The 24082-nt window shown below is 44.5% G+C and overlaps 8 protein-coding genes across 8 annotated transcripts; 5 read left to right on the top strand and 3 right to left on the bottom strand.

The window, feature by feature from the left end:
• Positions 1-2575: 2575 nt before the first annotated feature.
• On the bottom strand, positions 2576-4849 carry F5J12DRAFT_786859 (uncharacterized protein; the record flags this gene model as incomplete). The annotated part of the gene is made up of 7 exons (XM_051743537.1): positions 2576-2733; positions 2781-3065; positions 3115-3293; positions 3343-3524; positions 3571-3719; positions 3825-4292; positions 4561-4849. The coding sequence occupies 7 exons, from the start codon at positions 4847-4849 to the stop codon at positions 2576-2578; spliced, it is 1710 nt and encodes a 569-aa protein (XP_051594815.1).
• Positions 4850-9918: 5069 nt separating this feature from the next.
• On the top strand, positions 9919-10822 carry F5J12DRAFT_898193 (uncharacterized protein; the record flags this gene model as incomplete). The annotated part of the gene is made up of 2 exons (XM_051748097.1): positions 9919-10452; positions 10505-10822. 2 exons carry the CDS (start codon positions 9919-9921, stop codon positions 10820-10822), a joined length of 852 nt encoding a protein of 283 aa, XP_051594814.1.
• An 838-nt stretch (positions 10823-11660) lies between these two features.
• F5J12DRAFT_703033 (uncharacterized protein) lies at positions 11661-11999 on the top strand (the record flags this gene model as incomplete). Its single annotated transcript, XM_051740529.1, has 2 exons — positions 11661-11718; positions 11773-11999. Coding segments are annotated over 2 exons (285 nt in total), but the record flags the coding sequence as incomplete, so codon positions are not given.
• An 814-nt stretch (positions 12000-12813) lies between these two features.
• On the top strand, positions 12814-13176 carry F5J12DRAFT_907689 (uncharacterized protein; the record flags this gene model as incomplete). The annotated part of the gene is made up of 2 exons (XM_051748971.1): positions 12814-13009; positions 13058-13176. 2 exons carry the CDS (start codon positions 12814-12816, stop codon positions 13174-13176), a joined length of 315 nt encoding a protein of 104 aa, XP_051594812.1.
• Positions 13177-14089: 913 nt separating this feature from the next.
• F5J12DRAFT_898192 (uncharacterized protein) lies at positions 14090-14772 on the top strand (the record flags this gene model as incomplete). The annotated part of the gene is made up of 2 exons (XM_051748096.1): positions 14090-14324; positions 14372-14772. 2 exons carry the CDS (start codon positions 14090-14092, stop codon positions 14770-14772), a joined length of 636 nt encoding a protein of 211 aa, XP_051594811.1.
• A 5102-nt stretch (positions 14773-19874) lies between these two features.
• F5J12DRAFT_898191 (uncharacterized protein) lies at positions 19875-21540 on the bottom strand (the record flags this gene model as incomplete). Its single annotated transcript, XM_051748095.1, has 6 exons — positions 19875-20009; positions 20084-20183; positions 20233-20540; positions 20599-20658; positions 20699-20730; positions 20772-21540. 6 exons carry the CDS (start codon positions 21538-21540, stop codon positions 19875-19877), a joined length of 1404 nt encoding a protein of 467 aa, XP_051594810.1.
• A 552-nt stretch (positions 21541-22092) lies between these two features.
• On the top strand, positions 22093-22629 carry F5J12DRAFT_898190 (uncharacterized protein; the record flags this gene model as incomplete). Its single annotated transcript, XM_051748094.1, has 3 exons — positions 22093-22242; positions 22294-22385; positions 22431-22629. The coding sequence occupies 3 exons, from the start codon at positions 22093-22095 to the stop codon at positions 22627-22629; spliced, it is 441 nt and encodes a 146-aa protein (XP_051594809.1).
• Positions 22630-22849: 220 nt separating this feature from the next.
• F5J12DRAFT_786855 (uncharacterized protein) lies at positions 22850-23866 on the bottom strand (the record flags this gene model as incomplete). The annotated part of the gene is made up of 4 exons (XM_051743536.1): positions 22850-22954; positions 23018-23228; positions 23279-23304; positions 23426-23866. 4 exons carry the CDS (start codon positions 23864-23866, stop codon positions 22850-22852), a joined length of 783 nt encoding a protein of 260 aa, XP_051594808.1.
• Positions 23867-24082: the final 216 nt, after the last annotated feature.

The raw sequence follows: 24082 nt of genomic DNA, 5'->3' as shown, positions 1-24082 counted from the left end.
TAATCAGGTTCACTCAATGCTGTGCTCCAAATGTCCCATACATATCATTGCTTGAAATAGTCATGGCACCCAAAGAATGCTATTCAAATTGTATCCAGCAATCATACTCCACAGGTCTCAAGTGTTGTATTATTTCTCAGTCTCATGTCCTTCTACTATGATTTTATTTGAAGCAAGTCTTGAGATGTGAAGAAAGGGGACACAGGTAGGGGGTAGCACATGATTGGTAAGTAGCCACCAAGTGTAGATAAGACAATACTAGGTGTAGAACTTCAGATCACAACAACACACTGCATAATTGCATATATTTTTGGTACTGTTCTCTAGATGATACACAGGCATCCAAGGATATGAATCTTGTGTGAAGAAATATGCAATAATAGGCTTCCAATCTTACTTATATGTGCAATGAACATCTGGAAGCAGAGGGCTCTCTACTGCCCAAAAAAACATTGAATGCCTGCTGGACAATTGATGTATAGAAGACCACTATTGGTTTGCTAAGGTGTACAGATGCCTAGATCACTTGCAATTTTGATGGTATATGTGAAATCAGCCTATGCTTTTTCAGACTTATATAGTGCTAGAACTAGTCTAATTTTTACACCAGGACCTACATCTAATTTCCCTGATTCTGAATCTGCAAAAATTGCGGTGATCTGACTTGAATTGATTGAGATATCAAAGTTATAACATTTAGCTACTACATGTGTGTGATTTTGTTTATTTGGCCTTGCTCTCAGTTTTGATAATAGCTGTAACATGAGGAGCAACAAGGCACAAACACAGTAGCTAGGACTGCAGGAATTGTATATACAGATTGAGGCATCATGTACAGTGCCTAACAGCAATGGACATGTGATGGACATTAGTACCATATGTGATTTGTCCCTGGACTGCCCCTAACAAAGAGTTGATAAGTGGCTGGTACTGAAATGTAACAGTAATGGCTGGGGTGACTGACATGAAACTATGGGATGTGGTAGAGGACTCCCAGGAAATCAGGGAGAAAGAGGGAAAATGCTGATTGGATCACCCAATCCTGAGGTATATGCTAAACCACCTCGAAACCCTTCAAACACAAAAGCAGGAATATCTCAACAATGAGCAAGCAGAATTGGGTAAACAAGGGCACCCTGGACATGGGTCAGTGAGAGGGATTTGTGGCTCGAAATGTGAGAGAAGCAGTGTGGATATGCATGAGGTATGATGAGAGGACCTCAAGGGGTGGGCCTTGCCACAAAAACATGAACATCTCTGTAACTACTGCACCAATCACAATGATCTAGACATCTCCAGGGAGTTGTCGTCTAGTAGTGCGAGTCTGCAAAAAAGTGAGAGATGTGTCAGAGAAACCACTGAGATACAGCCCCAAGATGATAGGGGTAACTCAGGGCAAGTGAACAAGCAGGTGATGACCTCAGGACAACAGCTGGGGTGATCAACACAGGCCTCAGGACGGTGGTCAGGTACTCATAGATAAACATGGAAAAAAAGGAGCCACCATGATTGGACCATTGGATCCTGAGCTATGCATGAAACTGTCTCACTGCCCTCTGAACACAACAATGGTGATATCTCAATAGTGGCTCATGGAATTAGACAAAAGAGGCCCCCCCAGAGAGGTCTCAGCAAGGGGAACAAGTGGTGTGAAAAGAAATAGGAAAGGCACAGGACTGAGTGGAGAGCCACAGACTTGTCCCCCAAATCTGATGGTAACATCATCACTGACACCAGCAACATCAATATACAAGTGGTGCATGACAAATATGTTGTAGGGGAAGCAAAAACTACACTAGTAGTAATCTTCATTTATATACTCCTCAGCAAAGTCATCCTCATATTGTGCAGCATTACCCCTATTAACCCAATGAGGTTCACCCAACTGGGTTGGAGGGTAGTAGTCATCAGTATATGGACTGTTGTAGTAAGGATGGTTAGTTCAAGATGGAATGTGATGGAATCCTTGGCAAGACAGAGGAAATTGATTGCAGTGGCCAGAAGGTAACACCTAGAGAGAATGCAAGTTGATGGTGAAACCTCTGCAAAATTGAATTACTCCCATGATATGGGATATTAGATGGGCCAGGATCACAATAGTTCATACAGTCACCCCAAGAATCCTACATAATTTTTCCTTAGTCTTGTTACCAAAGGTCAGAGACCTGGATACTCACTTGTCATCTGGGAGAAGACTGCTGGGCTGGGCTGGCCTCTTGCATGTGAGGACAGCTTAGAAGATTATCCTGATGTAGATCCTATACAACACTTCATTAGTCTTGTTATCAGACCATAGGAACCACACCCTACCCCATATCACAGAGCCAGTGCAGGAGGCTTGGATGGGCCAGGTTCTCAAGTATGCACATTGCTTGGAATTGTGGACAGGTCATGACACAAATCTTGTGCAATGGGGCACACATCCTGGTGTTGATCACATGGCACAATTCAATGGTCAGACTGTAAAGCCTTGCAAACATCAGCAGATACTGGATATTGAGTAAAGAGCAGAACTTACCTGGGGTTGCTTCCAAGAGGGAAAAGGGAGTTGTTGCTGTGGTCAGGGTTGTGGCTGTCAAAGGACCTCTGTGCCTTGCTGCTGGTGATCTGTTTCCTTGAGGGGCTTCTGCCACTCTGGATCATCTGAGATCTGCCAAAAACCAGTACCATTGGTAGCTTTGACAAGTGCAATATTGCCCTTCAAAGGGTCAGTGTCCAAAAGATTGATGACCTCTACACAGAACTTCAGCATCCAACTGGATGAATAAAATAGGGAATACCTTCATTCCAGCACTTAATCTCAATTTCCAGCACATCATCCAGACTATCTTGTTCTTCCTCATCATTGGTTTGCATGTCATACAAAAGACCCAGTTTTCTCTGAAGGTTAGTTACTACATGTTGACAAAGAGGGCCAGCCTTAGGTTTCTTGTACTCAAAACCAGGGCATGGTGGAGATACATCATGGGGCCAGTTGACAATAGTGAGGTGGCTCTTCCACAAAAACCTGAGAAGCCATTGCCAGGAAACTTTCTGGGGATCACTGACTTCAATGCCACATGTGACTGAGCAAAGGATCAAGATAAATGTACATACAGCACAAGAATAACTTACTGCGCAGATCTCTCAATGCAGCCAACATCTTCTCCTTCATCATGCTTCTGAATACTCTGCAGTTGCAGTCTCTTGGAGTCTCCTTTGTACAGCAACATAGTTCCAGCACAGAACCCACATCTCCAATGGAACTGGTGCCAGCCACCCTAGCATCTGCACTGTCACCATTCCTGAGACACCTACAACAATCCAATGAGGTCAAATGAAACATGCAAGAAATAAACTTACTTGAAAATCATGGTATACTTATCCATGAGTGACTGGACATCAATGCCATTTTCTTTGATGAAGTTTCTTATTGTCTCAGAGCCTCCAAATATGCTAGAAGTTTGATGTCCTGCAGGATCCTGTCCAACATACATTACCACTCCAACTATCTCAATATCCTCAAGATTGGACCATGCCTCTGCCTGTGGAATGATCAGAATTGATGGCTGCACAGTTGCAACCACATACCAATCCAGAAAATTGTGTCTTTGCACTGTCCACTCTGGCTGCAATAGATTTGACAGATTGGTTAGTCAGTATGGCAGAGGAGCTCTCACTCCACTCATAGACAGCTTTTAACTTTTCCCTCCTTGCTGCAAAGTCATCCTTGGGGATGCCTATCATGAGGGTGTTGTACTCCTTCATAATCAAATTGTTGATTGAATTTTAATTGGCTGGTCAGGATGTTAGAATGGTAGATGTGAGAGGGAGGAAAGCCATACCACCATCTGGTTTGGGCTGCATGGCCCAATACCACAAGTGGAAGAAGTTGGCCTCATTAATTTTGGTATGAGAAGCCTTAACACTAAATGCTGCAGTGGCGAGTATGTCGCATGTAGACTGCCCATGCTGTTGGCCAAGTTCTTCTGCCATCATCTTGATGTCCTTTGCAAATGCACATATTTTGTCTAATGCTGCTGTGGACAGATTCCCTGGCTGCTTGAGGTTCAGGAGTTGTGTGTCACAGTCACTGTGGTTTGCAGCATCAATGTCCTTGGCATCTATAGCCCTACCTTTTCCCTTCATCTGAAGTCTAGTATAGATTGGGCCACCTTCTTGGTGAGGATGGACAATGTCCCCTACAGGATGGGTGGAGTCATCAGACTTGTATGTGGGTGGCAAGGATGGGAGAAGTGGGGACTGGGCACAAGAAATGGTCTGAGCATTGCAAGTGTGTGCATCATCATCATCTAGGAGTCAACATGTCAACATGAGGCAGATGCATATATAGATGGTAACAGAACAGGATCACAACAATTTTTTATCTATATAACAACCAAGGGAATGATGGGCAGCAGGAAACAGTCATGAGTATCCAAAGCACCAAGCTTTGAAACACAAGTGGGCACCAAGCCCACCATCACATGACCAGAGAGGCACCAAACCCCAAAATCAAAAGATGTGAGAATTATCTGAAAAAAATGTGAGAGAACAAGGATACAAAATGGAAAAACATACCATGGGAGTCACTCAAGGTCTCTGTCTCCTTGTCATCATTCTCATTCTCATTGTAATTGGAACCCTTGTTGTCATCATTGCTACTGGGCAGCCAGTCATCCTCTTTCTCACTACCAGATGGCAGGTCATCCTCATTCTTGCTACTGGAGAGCTGATCATCCTCATTCTTGTTACTGGAAGGCTGGTCATCCTTGTGTTTGTTGTTGTTGGGATTCTCCTCCACCTCCTCCATTGCAGAGTCCTCATCATGGATTTGGTCATCCAGGCACAGGGAAGGGGAAGGGAGCATTGGGGTGTTTGTGATGGAAGGACAAGGTATCAAGGAGCATCTTCTATCTCTCAGGCCAAACATGTGCTCTTCTCAGCCTTTGGGAGGCTGGACTGTGTGCCACAGTTTTGGTTTGCCAATCATATCTTTCAGAGTAGATTGCCATGAGCAGAAAGTGATGTTAGAGTAATGGATGAGAAATATACTACAAGGCATACCTCTGAGTGTTGCACTCCATTGTTAGAGACAACAGCACCACCTTTTTTTACTCATTTGGAAACCAGGGCATTTTGTGAGGACAGAATCCTTTTGTTGTGAAGAACATGAGTGTTCATGTCAGCAATGGAGTCCCTTGAAGGCTCCAGGATATCAGCAGAGTGGGGCATGGTTGTATGGGGGTGTTGAGAAATGGTGGGAGGCAAGGCGAGTATTTAAGGTCAGAGCACATCAAGCCAAGATGAACCACATGGGAAAAAAAATCTGTCTAGAACATGTTGTCTCAGCATGCAAAGTTCTGGATATAGCATCAGCAAGGACATATGAAACCACAAAAAGAGGACACAATGTAAGGGGGATGAAGGAAAAGCATGCAGGAGAGAAGTGGTTGTAATGTGTAGTGAGGATGACACACCTATTAAAATGGAAACATATGGGTGGAATTCCAATCGAAATCCAGAACAGCAGTATTCTGTCTGCGCAACCCAGAAAGTGGGTTTCCTCAGGACTGAAAAACCACAAGAGTTCATCAGTATCCAGTAATAGAGAAAGGAATGGGCTTACTAGACAGAAAATGAATCATTCAAGCCCCTAAGGGTGGTCACTGACAAGAGCAGGGTCAATGCAGTCTGATAGACACAGTCCCTTTCACACAATCAATAGCCAAATTGACCAAATAATGTAGACCAAACATTGGAGGTATGACAACCTTTGGGCAAAGTTGTTGCTGAAATGAATCTCCAGTACTGAGTGACAATGGTCATTGTCATCTGTGCAATTGATCACCAGATTGACACCAAGACCACCCTTGAAGGCTCCAAGCCTTCAGGGGCTGTCAAGGGCACCAAGCCCATGACATTTAGCAGAGAGACACTCCAAGCATTCTGCTGCTAAATGGTAGAGCTTGAATGGTAGAAATTTACAAAGGATGGAAAGTGCCAAGTTGTGACTTGCCTCACAGTCAGGCTGCCATACACAATATGTGGCCTGAGGATTTATACTTCATAGTAATTAATTGGAGACCACCATGAGAAATACTTGCCAACAGATAATACAATAGCTGTTAGTCTTTACATGGATATGGTAAAAGAAATTCTGGTTGGAGTATGCATGCAGTCATCCACTAGATATGGAACCCTTGCTTCATGATCTGGGTGGCTGCAGACAAGAATAGTGGAGGGATCAGTCAAGGTAGGTGGCATTAGATGTATTGATACTGGTGGTGCAGGAAATTCCGCATAAATGGGGATCAAAGGGGATAAGGTGGCAGGTGTACACTCTTCACAGGACAACCATCCTGAAACCCCCAGACTCAATGGGCATAATGCCACCATGGGGTATGTGGGTTGTGAGCCAGATGACCCTGTGAAGGCTGCAATATGATCAGTCCAGAAGTGTCACTTAAGAACATACTCACCTTCAGTGTGAGATCTTAGTAACAAAGCACTTGCTAGCATTTCAGTGTCTGCTGCATTCAATTCGAGGTTTCCAATCAGAGTAATTAGAGCACCTGTGCCAAAATGCATTAGTTGTCAGGAGTTAGTCAGAAAAACATGTACTAAGGTTGCTAGAGCTTATATCCAATCCAGTACTGGGCGAAGGTATTTTGGACATGGTGGGTCAGGGAATGGGAAGGAAAGGCTGGAGAGTGAATGCCAGAGAATTGTAAGTATGATGGTGGATCTCCAGCAGAAGGCTACCTCATTCCCTTTCCCCATTTGTCAGAAGCCATTGTGGGAAAACCAGAAGTTTGACCATGACAAATTGTTCACTTAGATGTGATGTAACTCTTCGTAATACCCTGGAGGAAGTAGCAGAAATTGATGGATAAGATACACTGAAAAGCTAACCATGTACCCATGTTAGAACTTTGCATGGTTGATCATGAGGCAACCTGGAGAAAATTTGTAGTAGAAAGGAGAACTTGAGATCAACAATCAGAATTACTGCCCTTGAAGGTAACATTGCACCAAGTCTCCAATACCATAGAGGAACATGCCATGTATTCAATCAGCAGGGATAGATATGAATGGATGTGTTGCTAACTTGAATCTTTGGGACTAAAAGGCAAGGGGAGAACTGCACTATTGTCTATGTGATCAATCACTGAATCTGTACCAAGGGTAGATGAGTGGGGAGACAAGGGCATTGCTATAGATGGCATGTACTGGCCAGGCAGAATGATGGAGTGCAGCTGGAGGTGGGGAGAATGATGGACCTAGTACATGTAGTATGTGCTGGTAAATGGGTCAGTAGACTGTGAAGCATGATGATGCATAACTTAAGTCAAAAGCACTGACCTGCAAAACCTTCATTAATGATGCTGAAAGATGAGGGTCAGTCTTGACTGTCATCATGCAATTGACCATTGGATCCACTGGACACCAAGACTGCCCTTGAAGGCTCCAGGCCTTCAAGGCTGTCAAGGGCACCAAACCCCTGACATATGGTAGAGGAACAAACCAAGTGTTCCCCCAATACCATGCAGACAGTGTACAGAAGATGAGAGTGTCACTAAGTACTAGCTGTGGGTGGTGCAAATGTTTGTTTTGGCTGTGATGATGTAACAATTGTGCAATTGTGAAATGACATGTTAAAATTCTGTCATTCATCAAAACTTTAGTCACATCAGTAAAAGTAGCCAAATCTATTAACAAAGTAGCAACAGTGCACTAGTACTTGTAACTAGGACTTGCTATAAGTAGCTTATCAACATGTCATTACTGTAATGCACGAACATGTCTCCTGTGAATATTACAGTAGGCAGTCCAGAACATTGAGGAATGAAATACAGAACACAAAACTTATATCTAATCACCTGATTATTTGACAATTTAGAGCCTAGACTCAATTTCTTCCTCGAGCATGCTGTAAGTCAGGCATCACATTCATTTGTGGTGCAGGTCATGTGCACAGCAGTACCTGTAATATTTCTCACTACTACTAGTAAGTGCTACCTACTACTTCAAGTCACCAACACCCCTCCATATAAACCAATTCAGTGCAAGGTAAGTTTCCCTCTATCTTTTCCATCTTACTTTTCCAGACAGCCTGGTCACTCTTTCCATGAACATTTGGAGCATTTGTCTGTCAGGTCTTGGGGGCTTGGTGCCCATGAGTTCTTGATAGGCTTTGGGCCTATCAAGAGTTTTCCTCATGGGATCTGGGGCATTTCTTCATTGAAATTCAGGTGTTAACATAGTCTATATGCATGCAGAGTCAATACACTAATCATTGTCACTTCTTTGTCAAGAAGATGTTTTTTGAAAGTAAGTTTGTATTCTCTTTCATTCATACTTTTCTTTCAAACATCTGGTCAACTTATGCTGTACTCAGAGCCAAACATTTGGAGCATTTGTCTGCCAAGTGCTCTGGGGTTTGGTGCCTTGCAAGTTCTCAATAGGCTTGGGGCATATTGAGGGCAACATTCTCATTTCATTTCAGTTACACTGGCCTTAATGCTACATGATTCATTTTTTTCTCCCCTTGTCATCATCTCCATCAATTTAAGTAAGTACTGACTGACTTCTTTTGTTTCCAAGATGAATGTAGCTAGCATTCGCCCTTATGAATTATCATTGCACAACCACCCTGGCAATGGTGCATTCTTGCTGTCCCTAACTCAGCTCAAATTGATTATCATTATTTTCAGGGAGATAGGGTGCATTTGATGTGTGCATCCTAGTGAAGTGTGATGACCACTGGATCACATTGCTGAATGCTGACTATGTTCCCCAACCCTTCATCCTCAATGGAGAAACAATCATGCCCCTATGCAATGGATGGTTCAGCCATATAGACTGTTTTCAATGGACACAGTTGTTTGCAGAACACTACACATGGAGTCCATGTGTCCCTTGGAAAGTGGCCTATGGAGATGACCCAACATGGAAGTGGCTGTGGTGGAATGTTACCCAGTCAGCAGAGGATTTTGTGCTGGAAAGAGGGTCTGCCTTCAAAGTTGGCAGGATTCATGCTTACAAGTGGAAGTCAATGGAGACCATTTATAATTGACTATATGAACATTTTCAAGATTGGCTAAAGAAGCACCCCCACTACAAAGGTCCTCTGAGACCTGATTCATGGCTGGGGTCATGTCAGTGATGTCTCCTGTGTCTGAAGGTATGATTTTTTCTGGTTCAGATTTCATTAATTAAAAATTTCTCTAGCAACTCCCATTTATGTTTTGAGACACAGTCATATCAGTCACTTTTTGTCAACACCTCCTAGACATCTTTGGCATGCTAGAATATCTGGACACAGACCTTGGCCCTGTTATGGGCACTTTTGTCAATTCATTTGACTGCTGGATTGGGGCATTCATGACAGACCCCAACATTTTCCAGTGCCTTTTTGAAATATGCATGCCTGTCTGGATGGTCTGGACACCTGATCATGTACCCCCAGACATGCAAGTGTTGAAGACCATTGAGATTACATGCCCTCATGACATAGTCACAGATCCTGAGGTTTTTGAGGTTGGGCAGATGCTGAAATGGCACAGCACCTGGCACCACCCTGGTGAATCATGCCACAGGGACACTCGACAAGGCCCAGAAATTGGGCTTGAGCAATTTGCAGCTCCCTGGCTGGAACCACCATGCACCAGCAGTGGTGTGGCCTCAACTCCCACAAGCATGGGTCCCACAGCTTCCAATGCTGCAAGTTCCAGCAGTGCAAGTTCAAGTACAGGAGCTGTTAGGGTGGGCAGGGCTTGACAATGTAATCAGCCATGTATGTATCCTATTCATTTTGTCTCAGTGTGTTTAACATTTTGCTCAGATCCCCCTGCAGGCTCGAGAGGAGCCAAGCCATCAGTCATTCTGAATCCCAAACTATGGGAAGACCTCTGCGATCTAGCTATTCCCCCTGCTATGACCACATGGCATGCTGCCCTGAAGGATGTGAATAAGGATGCAAAAAGGGTTGGTCCCAATGTACCCAAGGTAGCTTACTTCTTTCCCAGCCCAAGTCTGTTTATGAGGGGTGAGTCCTCCAATTGCCAGCAGTTGTACCTGAGGAATTGGTTAGCGTCTCAAGCAGGTTGGATCACTAGTCTTTCTGCCTCAGATGTGTCTCCTGTTATCCCTTGGTCCTGGTGGGATTTCCTGAACACAACTCCCACACAGATTTCATCCACATTTTCTGGTGACCAACTATGTGAATCTGCTGCCCTCTTCAGTCCCAAGCTCATCAACCTCCAACATGACATACCTAGCCATGTACAATTCCAGGATATTTCAATTTCCCTTGCAGACCTTGCTACCATTGATCAGATGACAAAAAGCAAGATTTTATGGGATTTATATGAACACAACTTCTGCTTCAAGTTGGTCGCTCTTGACCATGCAATGATGCCTAGCTTGTTGTCGAATCAGGATTCAGAGCAGCTTGATCATGTCCAGCAGGTACATACAATTTTACCTCACCAGGAATGCACTGTGTCTGAACTCTATGCAGATTTTCCCTGGTGATTCAGAATTCATCATGTGTGCTGAGCCTTTCCCTCAGCAAAATCAAGGCCTTGGCTCATCCAACTTTCAATTGAAACAGGAGTACATAGAGAAGCTCTGGGCATTACTTGCTGTATGGCCAGGATGCCCCTCAGACTTGGCAGAGCCAATTATGCCATTAGCATCATTGTTGCATGTCTGGGCAATGGAAAAGAAGTTGGCTATATTTTATGTACAGCCATTCTTTGATACTTTTGGTTGTCTGCCCCTTCTTCCCCACCTTATTCCAACTGCACCACATGGTTATGGTTCAAATAGTTGGTAACCTCCTTCATCATTCCCCAATACCATTTTTACTCTGTACATTTCCTGAATGATATTCATAGCATGCTGCAATTGCAACCTCATTTTGTTCATTGCACACTTGCTCTGTCTCCTTCCCCATTGCCCTCACTAGTCATGTGCAAAGGTCAGTTTGCTTTTCTACACTGGAGGCTAACTATCAGAGATGTGCTGGTGGCATCTTGGGGTTTCCTTCCAGCAACCAGGATTCAGTGTCTTGGTCACAGTGCTGCAACTTGGTGTTGCAGGATCATCATCTACCACTAACTCACCTAGACAGTTTATGCATCTGACTGAATTTCATAGATGTCGTTTCATTGACTGAAACAGCTTACTAGGCATGGTCCCTCTGTACGAGTTACTGCCCCAATGAACCAGATTCCTCACTTGCTCTGTGTGGATGATCTTGCAGTCCTTGTTGACCATCAGACTGCTGAACCTTCTCACCATGTTCCTGGAACTGTGGGGCTTTACCTTCCTGTTGAGCACTTGCTCACCTTACCTGGCCATTGCACTTTCACACAACACCCCAGTGATTCCTCTGGCCCATGCATCCAACACTGCTCTGCTTCAAGTGCTGCTCACCCTTTAGAGCCTTCTGTGGGTAGTGAATGTGACCTCTCCCATGATGCTGCTTTCAACTGCTTAACTGATGGGCTACATATTAGCCAAGACCTGCTCTTGTCACTGTCTAGGAATGGCCAAAAAAAATGAAGCAGTGGCAGTGGTGGTCACACACTGTCATCCCTTACCTCCTTCAGCCATAACTTGCATATTGATGACTATCCAACCACTTCCAGAATCCTGTTGACTATGAACTGCTGACATGTGGTTGTCACCAGACTCGAAAACTGAGAGTCATTTGCATTGATTTCAATGGTGAGATTTCTGTGTTCTTTGTCATTTTCCTCTGCATAGATGCATTCATAGCAGCTCTGCAATCAGTTGATCTGGCTGTCTGTCCTTGTGCACCTGCAGCCCTCCAACTCCTTTGGATGGGCTACTTCCCCTGTGCCCCACTGGGGCCAACACTTGCTGTTAGCCTACAGCTTCTTGGCTTTGTCCAACAACTCTTCATGTGCATACCTCCAATCACTTCAGCATGGTGTGAGTCCCTTGAGGCATACCTTGCAGCTATGGGTTATAAGGTGGACACAAAGGTATGGAATTGTCATGTTTTGTATCATTACCCCATTTTTTCCACTTCATAAAACATACATTACTGCCATGGTGACTGTAGTACAAGATGACTCTGCTATGTAGGTAGTATATCTTAATCTGATGCATGACTATTTCATGGTTATAAGTGCATGCATGTGTGACATGTTCTGTTTCTTGGGACTGCTGTAGTGTTAGATTGATAGGGTAGGATGTTTGTTGGTATTGTTTGTGGTGATGTTGCTATATTATTAATGCATACTTTGGTTGTTCTTCTCAGTCATGGATCATTGCTGATGATACTTGCAGGAGGGTATACACCAGAGGTTCAGTAATGCATATCACTGGTATTGTATTCTGGAAACATCCCTTGATGAATATGTCCAACAACAACTGCAAGAATCTGCTAGTCCACCATCAAACATCCCCTCTGCAATCCCATTGCCAAGTTCCCCAGACAATGAGGTCCTCAGTTCAAATATGAGGCCATCAGAATACCTACAACAGCATTGTCCTATATGCTTTGGTGGCCAGAGCTGGTAAAGCAATAATAGTGAACATGGGTATGTCACTTGGTGGATATAGTTTTGTCAACTGCTAAAATTTCCTTTGTTCTAGTTTTCTGATGTTGATGCAATTGTTTGCATTGATGCTTGTTTTACTCAGAAGTGCAGAGGTGGGCATCCAGATGATCCAGTAAACCCTACAGCTACAGTCTTTCTTCTGATGGCAGTATAGGCAAGTACCCAGTTCTTTTCAGATACTGGTGTCATGGCCCTACTCTGTCATCATGATCATGTCATTTACCTTGCAAATATGACTTCAGCTGGGGAGAGGCAACATTATGCACTTGCCCTCATCAAATCTCTTTTTGGCCATCTCCCAGATAATTTTTGTATTGGGCTGTTATATGACATAGGTTGTCAACTGGAACAGAGCTGCAGGAAGTGGGGTTTTCTCAAGTCATTTCTGCCATGTATTTTTTTTTCCATCTCAGTATTTCATGCCTTTGGTCATCAATGGGCATGTCAGCTTATCTATCACCCCTGAAAATGTGAAGGATTTGGGCTATCTGATGGAGAGGGATGTGAGCATTTTTGGAGTTCAATCAAAGGGCTGATACCATCTCTTTGTGTTCCTGGGGTATGTGTGCAGTATGCCACATCAGTTTCAAGCTAACATATTATTCAGTATCATCAATGCCTCTTTGTTATTGACTTCCAGGTGTGCCACCTGGACATGAAGAATCTCACTGGTTTGGGCCAGTGGCTTTTGCATCACTGGAATCATTTCCAAGAAAAGAAGGCTGCTGAAAACAGAGGCCTAAGGAGATGTGGAGTTGATATCCCAACTCTTCAAGCTGAATGGGTTGCTCAAGTCTCTGCACAGACAAAGCCAGCTCCTTGTAAGCTGCTGATATAAATAATGACTCCTGCTCACCATCAAATTAGGTCACAGCTCTAAAGCTGCTGAGAATATGATATTGCAAATCATGGCAACTCAGAAATCATTGGCAAATTATGAGGCCAAGCTAGAAGTGCTGGAGCAAGATCTTCTCCATGGGGTTTCTGACATGACAAGCTTGAATATCCAAATTGCAGAGTGTCATCAAAAGGTTAAGTGTTTTAAAGAAGCTTTGCAGAACCAGAGGGAAACCCTAGGCATAAATGGGCATTCAAATCTTGCTAGTATCCAAAAGAGTGCTTATCTTCAAGTTAGTGGAGATGTATTTTCTACATGGTTTCATCTAATTGAGACCATGTTCCATAGCTTCACATGCATGCATTAGCAATCAAGAAACATATCAGAGATTGTCTGTGCCAATGAAAGTTTGAGTTGGAAAGACTGGAATGCTCATATCAGCAGACTCTCAGTGGTAAGAGGTCATCATTCATGAATACCCTTGTATTTGACTTGCCTTGAAGAACAATGACTTCAAAACCACACAGAAGCATCTGTGAAGTGATGAGAACCAGGAATAGCCAAGCTTGCCAGTAGCTACAATAATCTGTGTCTGCAAATTGTAGGCCTCATACACAAGGGAAAAGCTCCTCAGGGGTCAATAGCCCCACTCCTGATCCCAAGGGACTCTATGTTCAAACTGGATGTGGATGATGAGATTTGGCAGGATATTGGCCTTGGGGATGATTCAGATAGGTTACTACCCCCATGGTTAGCTGATGAAAAAGTGCACTCAGGGATCAGATCACTCCTTGAGCTGAGGTGTTGTGAAGAAGAGGAAAGGTGCCTGTTGCAGGAAAGAAGAGCTTTGACAGAGTGGTTTTCTGAAGAGTGGGGTCATGTGCAGAAAACCAGACAGAATGCTGGTAAGAGACATGTGTCATTGCATTACCATGACTAACACACATTGCAGATGTTGATCTTGCATATGAACTTGACTGCAGAGCATTGAGACTAGCAGGTCTATGCATCTTGTGGAAGAGGCAACTTAGAGGCTATCCTGGAACACCTAACGAGAACTGGGGTGCAAGTGATGAAGAACTGCACAGCATGGTGCAGGGTGGCCATGTTATATATATTGATGGTGATAATGAGCAGAGGGTTGATGGATTGGAGTCAGAGGGTGAAGAGGATGAGGATGAAGTGATGGATGATGAGTTGCTATGTGTTGCTGAAGAATTTGCCCTGGCAGATGAATATCACCAACAAAGTGATATGCCATTGGAAGAATTCTGTTGGGGAGAAGGATGGGAGAATGACCTACTGGATATGGATCCACCATCATCTCCAAGTAAAAGAGTTCAATACAGATAAGGGTGATAAAGACATATTATAATCTATTTGGTGTGTTTAAATAGAATTTTTTTTGAGCATCATGTTTGCAAGACATATGCATGGGTAAAATGTAGAATATCCCACTGGTTGGCAGAGGGGTAGGTGAGATATCCCAATGTAGCCTTAGAGGCTGTTGTGGGACATCCCACTGCTTGACAGAGGGGGGGTGGGATGTCCCAATGTAGCCTTAGAGGCTGCTGTTGGACATCCCACTGATTTCCAGAAGGGGGGAGGGATGTCCCAATGTAGCCTTAGAGGCTGCTGTGGGGCATCCCACTGCTTTCCAGAAGGGGGGTGGGATGTCCCAATGTAGCCTTAGAGGGTATTGTGGGACATCCGACTGGGTGACAAAGGGGAGGGTGGGATGCCCCACACCAGCCTCAGAAGGGGGACAGTGGGATGTCCAAACTTAGCCTAAGAGGCTGTTGTGGGATATCCCACTGGCTGCTGGAGAGTGGGGTGGGATGTCCCAATATATCCCAAGAGGGTGTTCTGGGACATAGCCTCAGCTAGTGTTGCTGTGGCTCAGCTCCAAAGGCTGACCTGCTCAACAACAAGCAGCTTAGTCACTATGACAACTATTACCAAATGTAGCCTTGTGTTGCCACATACCAAATCCACAATAATTATTTCAATACTCAATAATATAGATGTGGTATGGCCCTTGGCTTAGGACCACTCCCTGAGCCACAGCAACACTACCCCCAGCTGCCAGAGGGGGAAGTGGGATGTCCCAATGTAGCCTTGTGATGCAAATGTGACCAGAGCTGGGATTGAAGCAACCTCTTAGGTGATAACCAGTGCTCTAACAGTTGAGCAAATATATATTGTCCAGGTACTAATATCAGCAGCATGGGGGTAAACCAGTGACATGGGAACAAGACTATGTGAAGAGCAATGCACCATTCCCCACTTGCTCAGAGGCTGCTGTGGGACATCCCACTGGTTGCCAGAGGGGGGGAGGGATGTCCCAAAGAGCAGGCAATGGCCCTCCAGAATAAGCTGCAGCAAATGTTCCAAACCAAGGTGTGGCATGGCAGACACTGTAGAGCAAATTGCAAAGCAAACTGTGGCACATGTGCCAGAGCATACCATAGCATTTCAGAGCACTCAGGAGCATGCAATGGCCCTCCAGGGTAAGCTTTTGGCATGTTCTGAAGCAAACTGTGGCATGCCAGCCACTCTGGAGCAAATATTACCAGCATACCCTGCACACTTACCCCTTGCAGATACTACCAGAAGCACTGTGTATTCAGAAGCAGTAGCAGCTGGCAGATATGGCATTCTGCATTATGGCACATTGCAGCATGCATGAATTATGGCACATTGCAGCATGCATGAGAAATCATTTACCCAGGGACAAATGGTGACACATGGTGGAACACAGAGCAACTACTGAAACAGGTCAAGCATGCAATTCAGATCTTTGAGGCTGCACACCTGCACTGCATTGCTTTGTATATTTTTTGACCAGTCATCTGCTCATGCTTTGCTGCCACCAAATGCCTTGAAGGCCTTCAAAATGAACAAGTCTAATGGGGGAAAACAATGGAAGCAATGTGATACAGTAATTCCAGATACCAATCCCACTGTTAAACTCTGTGGAAAGCCTCAAAAAATGTGCTTGCCAAATGGACAGCCCAAAGGTCTCCAGCAAGTTCTTGAAGCACATGGCTTTAATGTTTGGAAACTGTGAGTAAAGTGCAGTCCCATTTGTCCATGGGAGAATGAAGACTGTTGCATGGCTCACCTCCTAAGCAAGCAGGATGACTTCACTGATCAGCCATCAATGCTTGAGGCTCTCACCAAGGATGCAGGTCATGAGTGTATCTTTCTTCCAAAATCTCATTGTGAATTAAATCCTATTGAAATGGCAAGTATATTCTATAAGTTTGTGTTTCTATTACTATTACTAAACATGCAATATAGTACTGGGGTTGGTGCAAGTACCATTATTGTGAAATAAAGAAGAGTACATTTGAGGAAGCAAAGTGATGTGCAGTGCAGCAACTGGATGCATGTCCAATGGAAGTTATCCACAGGTTTATCAATCACTCTTGGTGGTTCATGTCTGCATATAGGATGGGACATACTGGGAAGGCTGCAGAGTGGGCTGTGAAGAAGCAGAAGGGGCATCATCAAGTGTCACACAGTGCTATGATGTCCATTGAGGCTGTTCTTGATGTGGCATCATAGGTAACTTTCATGTTTTGTCCAGTCAAAAATTTGGTGGTCCCAAAAAGGCATGGGAACAACTTAGAAACACTGCCTTTCGATGTATTCTGGCTCATAGATTCTAAATCTGAAGTCAGTTTTCTCTAAAAATGTTGTGGCACAGCTGTAGCAAAATTGTTGTGTTTGTTTGTCTGCAACTGTAGATGAGTGCTGTTCAGGTGTGGGAAGCAGTCATGTGACTGCAGCCCTTGTGTGGCACTTGTGCTTGGAGCTTGGCTGTGTGCATGCAAACATGCACTCACAAAAAAATTGGCATGGGCTACCACAATATTTCCTGACTCATCATGGTGCACCAATTGACCATCTTCCACATTAATAAATCCAGACACATGGATAATGTGCCCTCTTCCTTTTCACTGCAAGATTTGTTGACCAGGTAATAAACTGAAGCATTTGAGTACAAGGTCTATCATGGCTGTTGCCACTCACTATGCATGTGTCCTATAATCATTTCCATGGAAGCAACATTCATCATGAATGATTGCAATGACCTTCTGTTTGCCAGGTGCAAGCTGCGGATCAACATGAAGCAATCCTGATCCTTCAAAGTGTACCATGTGGCACTCAAATGCAGCCATTGCAGGTAAAAAACTTCCTGCCTATACTTCTTGACATCATCACACTCATGCCATCCATGTAGACACCCTTTTGAAGTCTTGTCTGCTGCCAGCCCAATTTTAGCAGCCAGTGCTATGTCATCTGTTCACAGAGTGGTCTCACAAGCACAATGCCAAGTGAGGGAATAATCATTTCATTAAGTGTGTGCTGAAATTGCTGTGGAGTGACTTGGCCAACTTCTTGCAACATAAGCCATTGGCAGGCAGCCAGCTGAAGTTGTTCATCTTTAAGGGGGTTCAGATCATTTGCTCATCCTCCACACTTTTCCACAGGAATCTGTTTGAACACTTGGTAATGACAAGCAAGTGCCCTGACTTTTTGTGCAAAATGTTTGCCCTTACCTTCATGCCACTGACAAGCAATTTCCAGACTGGCCTCATTGCATCCAAGACCTTTCAAGTGGAGGGTAGCAAAGCTTTGAATCAGCATAAGCTGATTTACATGAGACAATGGTAGGTTTGTTTTTGTGCCTTTCACAAGATCATCCTTGACTTGCTCCCACAGTTCATCCCATCCCCTAATCTCAACACCATCCCATTCCTGCTCTTCAAGTACATCCTCCCAGGCATCCTCAGCATCCTCTACAAGTCAACCTGCATTCAATGACATCAATACATCATCTGAGTGGCTTCCCAAAGAGTCCCAAGTGTTGGTACATGAGATGGTAATGGAAGGGGGCTCTCAAGTTCTTCAGCTGATGAAGGAGAGGGTGAAAAGATCAATGGTTCCATTGCTTCATCATTAACCATGGCAGGTGCAGCTGAGAAGACAGGGAGTGTGTTTGAAGCTTGGGAGGGCAGCAGAACTTGACTTTGCTGGCTTGAGAAAGTAAATCCAAGGTTGGAAAGTGATTTGTGGTCTGCCAAAAGCTTTTTGTACTGCTGTTTCATACATTCTGACTTGCTTCCCACATCAGGTCCCTTTTTGTACTCTTTGGGGCAACCAACTGACTTCTGGGTTGGAAGTACTTGAAGACAAGGACCATGCTCATTTACTCTGATGGAGGCACTCTCCTTTGTCAGGTTTGGATGTGTTGGGTGATGACACATAACCTGCCACATCAGTACTAACAGAATTCCAATTGTGCAGACCAGTTGTATTCCAGGTGATAACATGTTTTCAAGGGCAGCTGCAAGACATTCTTGTTTGAAGGCAACTGAAAACTTGGCTTGAATCTCAAAATTTCCACTTGCCACAGGTGAGCCATCTCACATTCATACAGCAGCAACATCTTGTACTAACCAAATACTCTTTGTTCTGCATTTTTCAGATTTGTTGTGAATCTTTAGGGGGTCTGCCAAATTTTGGGGGGTCAAGATTTCCAAAACTCAGTATTACAAAATTCTACTCATGCAGATTGTTTCTATGTATCATAAGTATGCCTATTATATAGTTTTTGGACTTTCAGAACATTGTGTTGAGTGTGGATAATTTGATGACTGAAATTGTCATGTTTGTTTGTCCACAACTGTAGCAAATTTGGGCAGGTCTCTCCACAGAATACCCATGTATTTTGTGGTGGCCTGCATAGAGTGGCTTTCAGTAGTATTGGATTGAGTATGGATGAACAGGCAATGGTTATGCACAGCCCACAAGTTGCCCGACCCTCACTTTCTCGCACATGTGCCTTCCATTTAGTCAGCGCATTTGCAGTGGCTGTGAGAACAGCCACCTGCAAATTTTTTGGTAGATGACTTGACAGTGATGAACATCACATGACTCCTGCCACTCAGTCCCAGTGAGAAACCACCATATGCCAGACTAGGTAGTAATCTGTAAATATAGGCAAATAGGAACAAGTAGATTTGCATTGTAAATGTACACTATCATAGTATTATTCACTATTCGTGCATATGCTGATCCATATGTACCTATTAGCATAGTCAACCATATATCTACCTAGCTATCCCTGTGTCCATGACTCCACTATGCATTTATATGCAACAATAGCTCAGGCAATTTGGCTCGAAATCACTATGCCATTATATGCATAGCTAGTGCAAATACAAAACCCACCCACCCGCTCCCTGGTCACTTGACCAGTATGCAGACATATGAGTACATAGTCATTGAAACCCACCCACCCCATCCCCATCCTACTGCTCGCCCTACCACTCGCCCTACTGCTTGCCCTACTGCCTGCCCTACTGCTTGCCCTACTGCTCACCCTACCACTCCTACCACTCTTGCACATACCACTCTCACCCCATCCCAAATCCCATCTACCACTAGTACACGGTACCGCCAGAACACTTCGCAATCGTCTCTGCGGTGCTATTTGTCCAAACACCAGTGCCAACACAAAGTGGTGTGTTGACAGCATGTGATTGTGGTATCGGGAGCGAATTCGACATACGAGTTTCCTGTATTCCTCTTTGTATTTCTAGGTTAAGGCATATTAGTATTGACCAAATGATGAGAGTGACCGATTACTTACCTCCTTTGTCTCTGTAGGAAGTTGATTGTAATATGTATTGAGTTCCTCCTGTGTGCCATTTGGAGAAACCATCTTGAGCCACTGGTGGGCACACAGTGTCCTCATATCAATATTAGTATAACCCATCCCTCTCATGAAATACGACGTACCATGCACTTTTGTTTGACCCAGGGTGCCAAGCCTTCTTCTTGCTTGGTCCGAGTGTCTCGGAAGCTGTTGATGTCAGGTCACTGGTAACTGTGGATGAAGGCTGTGAAGGGGGCGGAACAGTTATGGTGTTAGTGACATTGGCAGCGCCACTGGCCTCTGCAGGGGAAGTCTGTGGAGGGGGGCAAACCGATTCACTCATTGGAGTGACTGTTGGAGTGATAGATACAGACGAGCCAGCACTCATTGGAGTGACCGCTGGAGCGACCATTTGAGATACAGACGAGCCAACATGCTCAGCTGGGGAAGTCTGCAGGGGAAATTGAACAGGCACCATGTTGGGGATGTTGGCAGTAGCTGGCGCTGACAGTGGGAGGCCCAAGTGGTGCAATGGCACAGACAACCCAAGCCAAAGATACCAGTACATCCTGTATGCAAGTGAAGTCTATATTACAGAATGTTTTTCACCTTAATCTTAGGCAAAGGGCGAGCTTCTCGGGCTGTCAATGCGAGTTAGAATGGATGCCTGTATCATCATTACCTTTCGGCTCGAAAAAGCCACTATGGTTTGACTTGGGGTTCGAAGTACTGGTAGATGCCTCAGAAAAATCCGAAGAAACATCAGCCAACGGTGACACAGATAAAGGACTGATTTCTGCATCAAAGGAAATGTCTTCAGGTAAACCTGCATCAACTTTGGTATGCTTGTTGTTGACATCAGTTGTCTCCAACTTCGCATCTGCTTTGTGCTTGCTGGGAATAGACTTCTTGTCCTTATTCGTGAACCAAGTCTGTTTGTACGACGCATAGTACTGCTTGGCTAGGTTATCAGCTTTCCACAAGTCTTCGCAAAGGGCAAGCTCGTTGTGTGCACCAGCAATTTCAGTACGAAATATCTTCTTGATGGATAATGGCATTGATGTCCACATCGTGTTGGCGTCAATCTGGCCTTGGCAGCAGAGGTCATGCCAGATCTCACGCATTGTTGAGAGAATTTTGCTGATGCACTTCTCAGGTAGCTGCTTGCCATCCTCATCTTCTAGGTATGCTGTCTGTGATTTAGACATTATGGCTTGTCCCTCCGCGGTGGCCTTCCAGTCCTTGTACTCCTTTTCTGTCCAAAACCATACCTTCTTGTATGCTGATCTATCATGATGGGGCAGTGGAGCTGAAGGAAGAAATAGATTTGGCAGAAGCAGAATGCCCTGCATGCCAACATTAAGGAATGTGTTAGGGCCTTCCTTGGTGCTTGAAATTGGACGGAGCTGAGAGACAAGTGCAGTATATGCACCCCTGTTCGAACACAACATCGTCAATCAAATAATAAATCAGGTCGATGCAGCTACTCGATTGCAGTCTTCCCAGCTGCAAGTGCTGCATTTTCGCTTTGGAGTTTGTTGATAGTCTCTTTAAGAACTTGAATCTAGGCGATATGCTAGCTGTATGTGTGAAATTGGCCAGTGTAACATAGACGCACCGTATTATTATCTTGAAGTGTGTTAACCTGTGGCCCAAGCTATGTTCATCAAGATCAGATGTTAGCTATATTAGAACATGACAGATATGCCATGTATCTGTGCTTGAGAGTGCAGCCAATGCTGGGTGCTGTTGAAACCATGGAAGATGCTATCACCCGAGGTCCTAAACGAGTCACAGGACAAGCTGTTCTGAAGGTTATTCGAGATATTAGTCTGCCTGTCAAGAAACAGAGGGTATGGGGATGCTTGTCCATCAGAGGAAGGGAGCGACATGGTGGCAGGAGGAAACAGCAGGAGGAAACAGGAGGGTGTCCCGATATGGTCTTTAGAGCCAGACTTGCCTCACACCAAATATGCTTTAACTAATGCATCTTAACCATAACCATGTCCTCTGATGATATCGACACCGCTCTAGTGACCATTCCAGTCAGAACTACCATTGTCAACAATACAGCCATTCTCGACATCCATGCTCTCTCTTCTGACTGGAACATGTATCTTGTTATGCTCACTCCAGAGAATCCAGGACCTATTGTACGTGCATATACCCACTATATGTCAAATCTATCTAACATACCATTTCAGAAACTTGTGCTTCATCTACAAAACCGTTCAGAAGGCCCCAAGAGCCAACCCTGCACACAGGCCGATGTAAAGATATTCAATCCGCCTAAAGTGTGAGTGCATGCACGTTGTCTATGTTTTCTCACTAATAGATCTAGCTATCATCTGCTTGCAGAACCAGTTCTGTGTCTCATAGACCCTGGCTCATCGGAGAACCCAAAGCCGATGATTCTAATGGACAGGCTTGCGGCAACCTCATGCATTAGAGACGCCTCACGCGTGTGGAAGCTCTCGCAAGTCAGCACAGATGAGAATACAACCCAACAGAACATCAAGCGGCGCCATGCAGACATGTAGATTTGTATCGCTTTATTGCATCATCCCCTCATGTTTGTATTACTAGTACCGTCATACAGAGGTTGTGTCCTGTAGTCATACCAGATAATAGAATGTACTCATTGCTGGTTGTGGTCGCAATCTTGGTCCCACTGTGTGCATGGAAACAACCAAATTGTACTCATATTCGCATGATAGTCTATGAAAAGTCTAAGAAAAACAAGCATTTGTATGAAGAGTATTATGCATCCTCATCATCATCATTCTCAGTCCCAACATGCGCAAGCTCCAACCCCATTTTCTCGACCAAAAAATACCTATCCTCCATGGTGCCTAGCAGATTGATCTTGTGAGGAACCATGCTGACAACGGAATGAATGGCAGTTACTTCAATAACATGTAGACTCACATCACCTAGGTTTGTGCTTGACACAACAACTCCGTATGATTCCTCGAGTAAACGTGGGTGTGGCTGGGAGTATAATGTGACCAGAGTGACGTTCACGAAGTGATACTGCGGAGGGGCAGAGTCTCCATACAGGTCATCACCACTGTCATCCTCAATGGCCACTTGCAAAGTATCAAACCTCTGCAATGCGGTCCTCTCCTCCAATGATAGCCTACATGTTCTTGTCAGTATATACAATGAAATATACAGTTGACTCCTTACCATAACATTACAAGCCATGTGCAATTCTTCAAGTGGTTTCTGTGATTCAACAAACTCAGAATGTGCAATTTGACCATTTGGAAGTCGTAAACGTCCCCAGCGGCGAACACTGGGCAGTTCTACTTGCCCCAGATACTCCAAGATTACCTGTGCTTCGTGGCCATGCACCACGATTGCATGTTTATCATGTTTCGGCAAGAGGAGATAGCCATTACCCAAGTCTTCAGATGCACATGGGTTGGCATCTTCACTTGTGGGATCTAGGTTAGGAAGCATTGCCATGAGAGCGTTGATCTGGCACCGATGAATGCCTTGCTGTGCAAGGTTAGAGAATGGGTCGGACGGCTGCTGTATCTCCTGGCCAAGGTTGCCAATAGTGTGCTCCATCGTCCACTGGGAAGAGCAAATGGGCAACCCAACACATACGGCCTCAGAGGCCAGGTGGTTTGATAGGTGGATGCATGGGTATATGAAGTGAATCCGATCAATGTGATGTTGGTAGTGTATCTGCTCGAATTCATATTCCCATTCGGCTAGATAGTTCCGAGCGAGTTTGAGTTGTGCTGGAGTGATACTGTATTGACCCATGATGTGGAAGCCTGCAACAAACTTACAGAAGTTGTGCCAGATATCCTGGGGTAAAACCTGAAATAAAAGTGCTGGACAGAGAGAATAAATCCAAGTGATGTACTCAGTGGCTTTGTACCAGGAGTTTGCATGAAGGCTGGGATCGCAAGGGGTGACATCGAATGAACCTGGGAGGTAGGGCTTGCAAGCACTGACTGCGTGCCCATGTTCTTCCCA

This window comes from Pisolithus orientalis, assembly GCF_024613125.1.
Source record: "Pisolithus orientalis strain OTSU chromosome Unknown F5J12scaffold_71, whole genome shotgun sequence".
Taxonomy (NCBI): Eukaryota; Fungi; Basidiomycota; class Agaricomycetes; order Boletales; family Pisolithaceae; genus Pisolithus; species Pisolithus orientalis.
The sequence above is the reverse complement of the archived record's forward strand: the minus strand, read 5'-3'. Positions and strand labels throughout refer to the sequence as shown.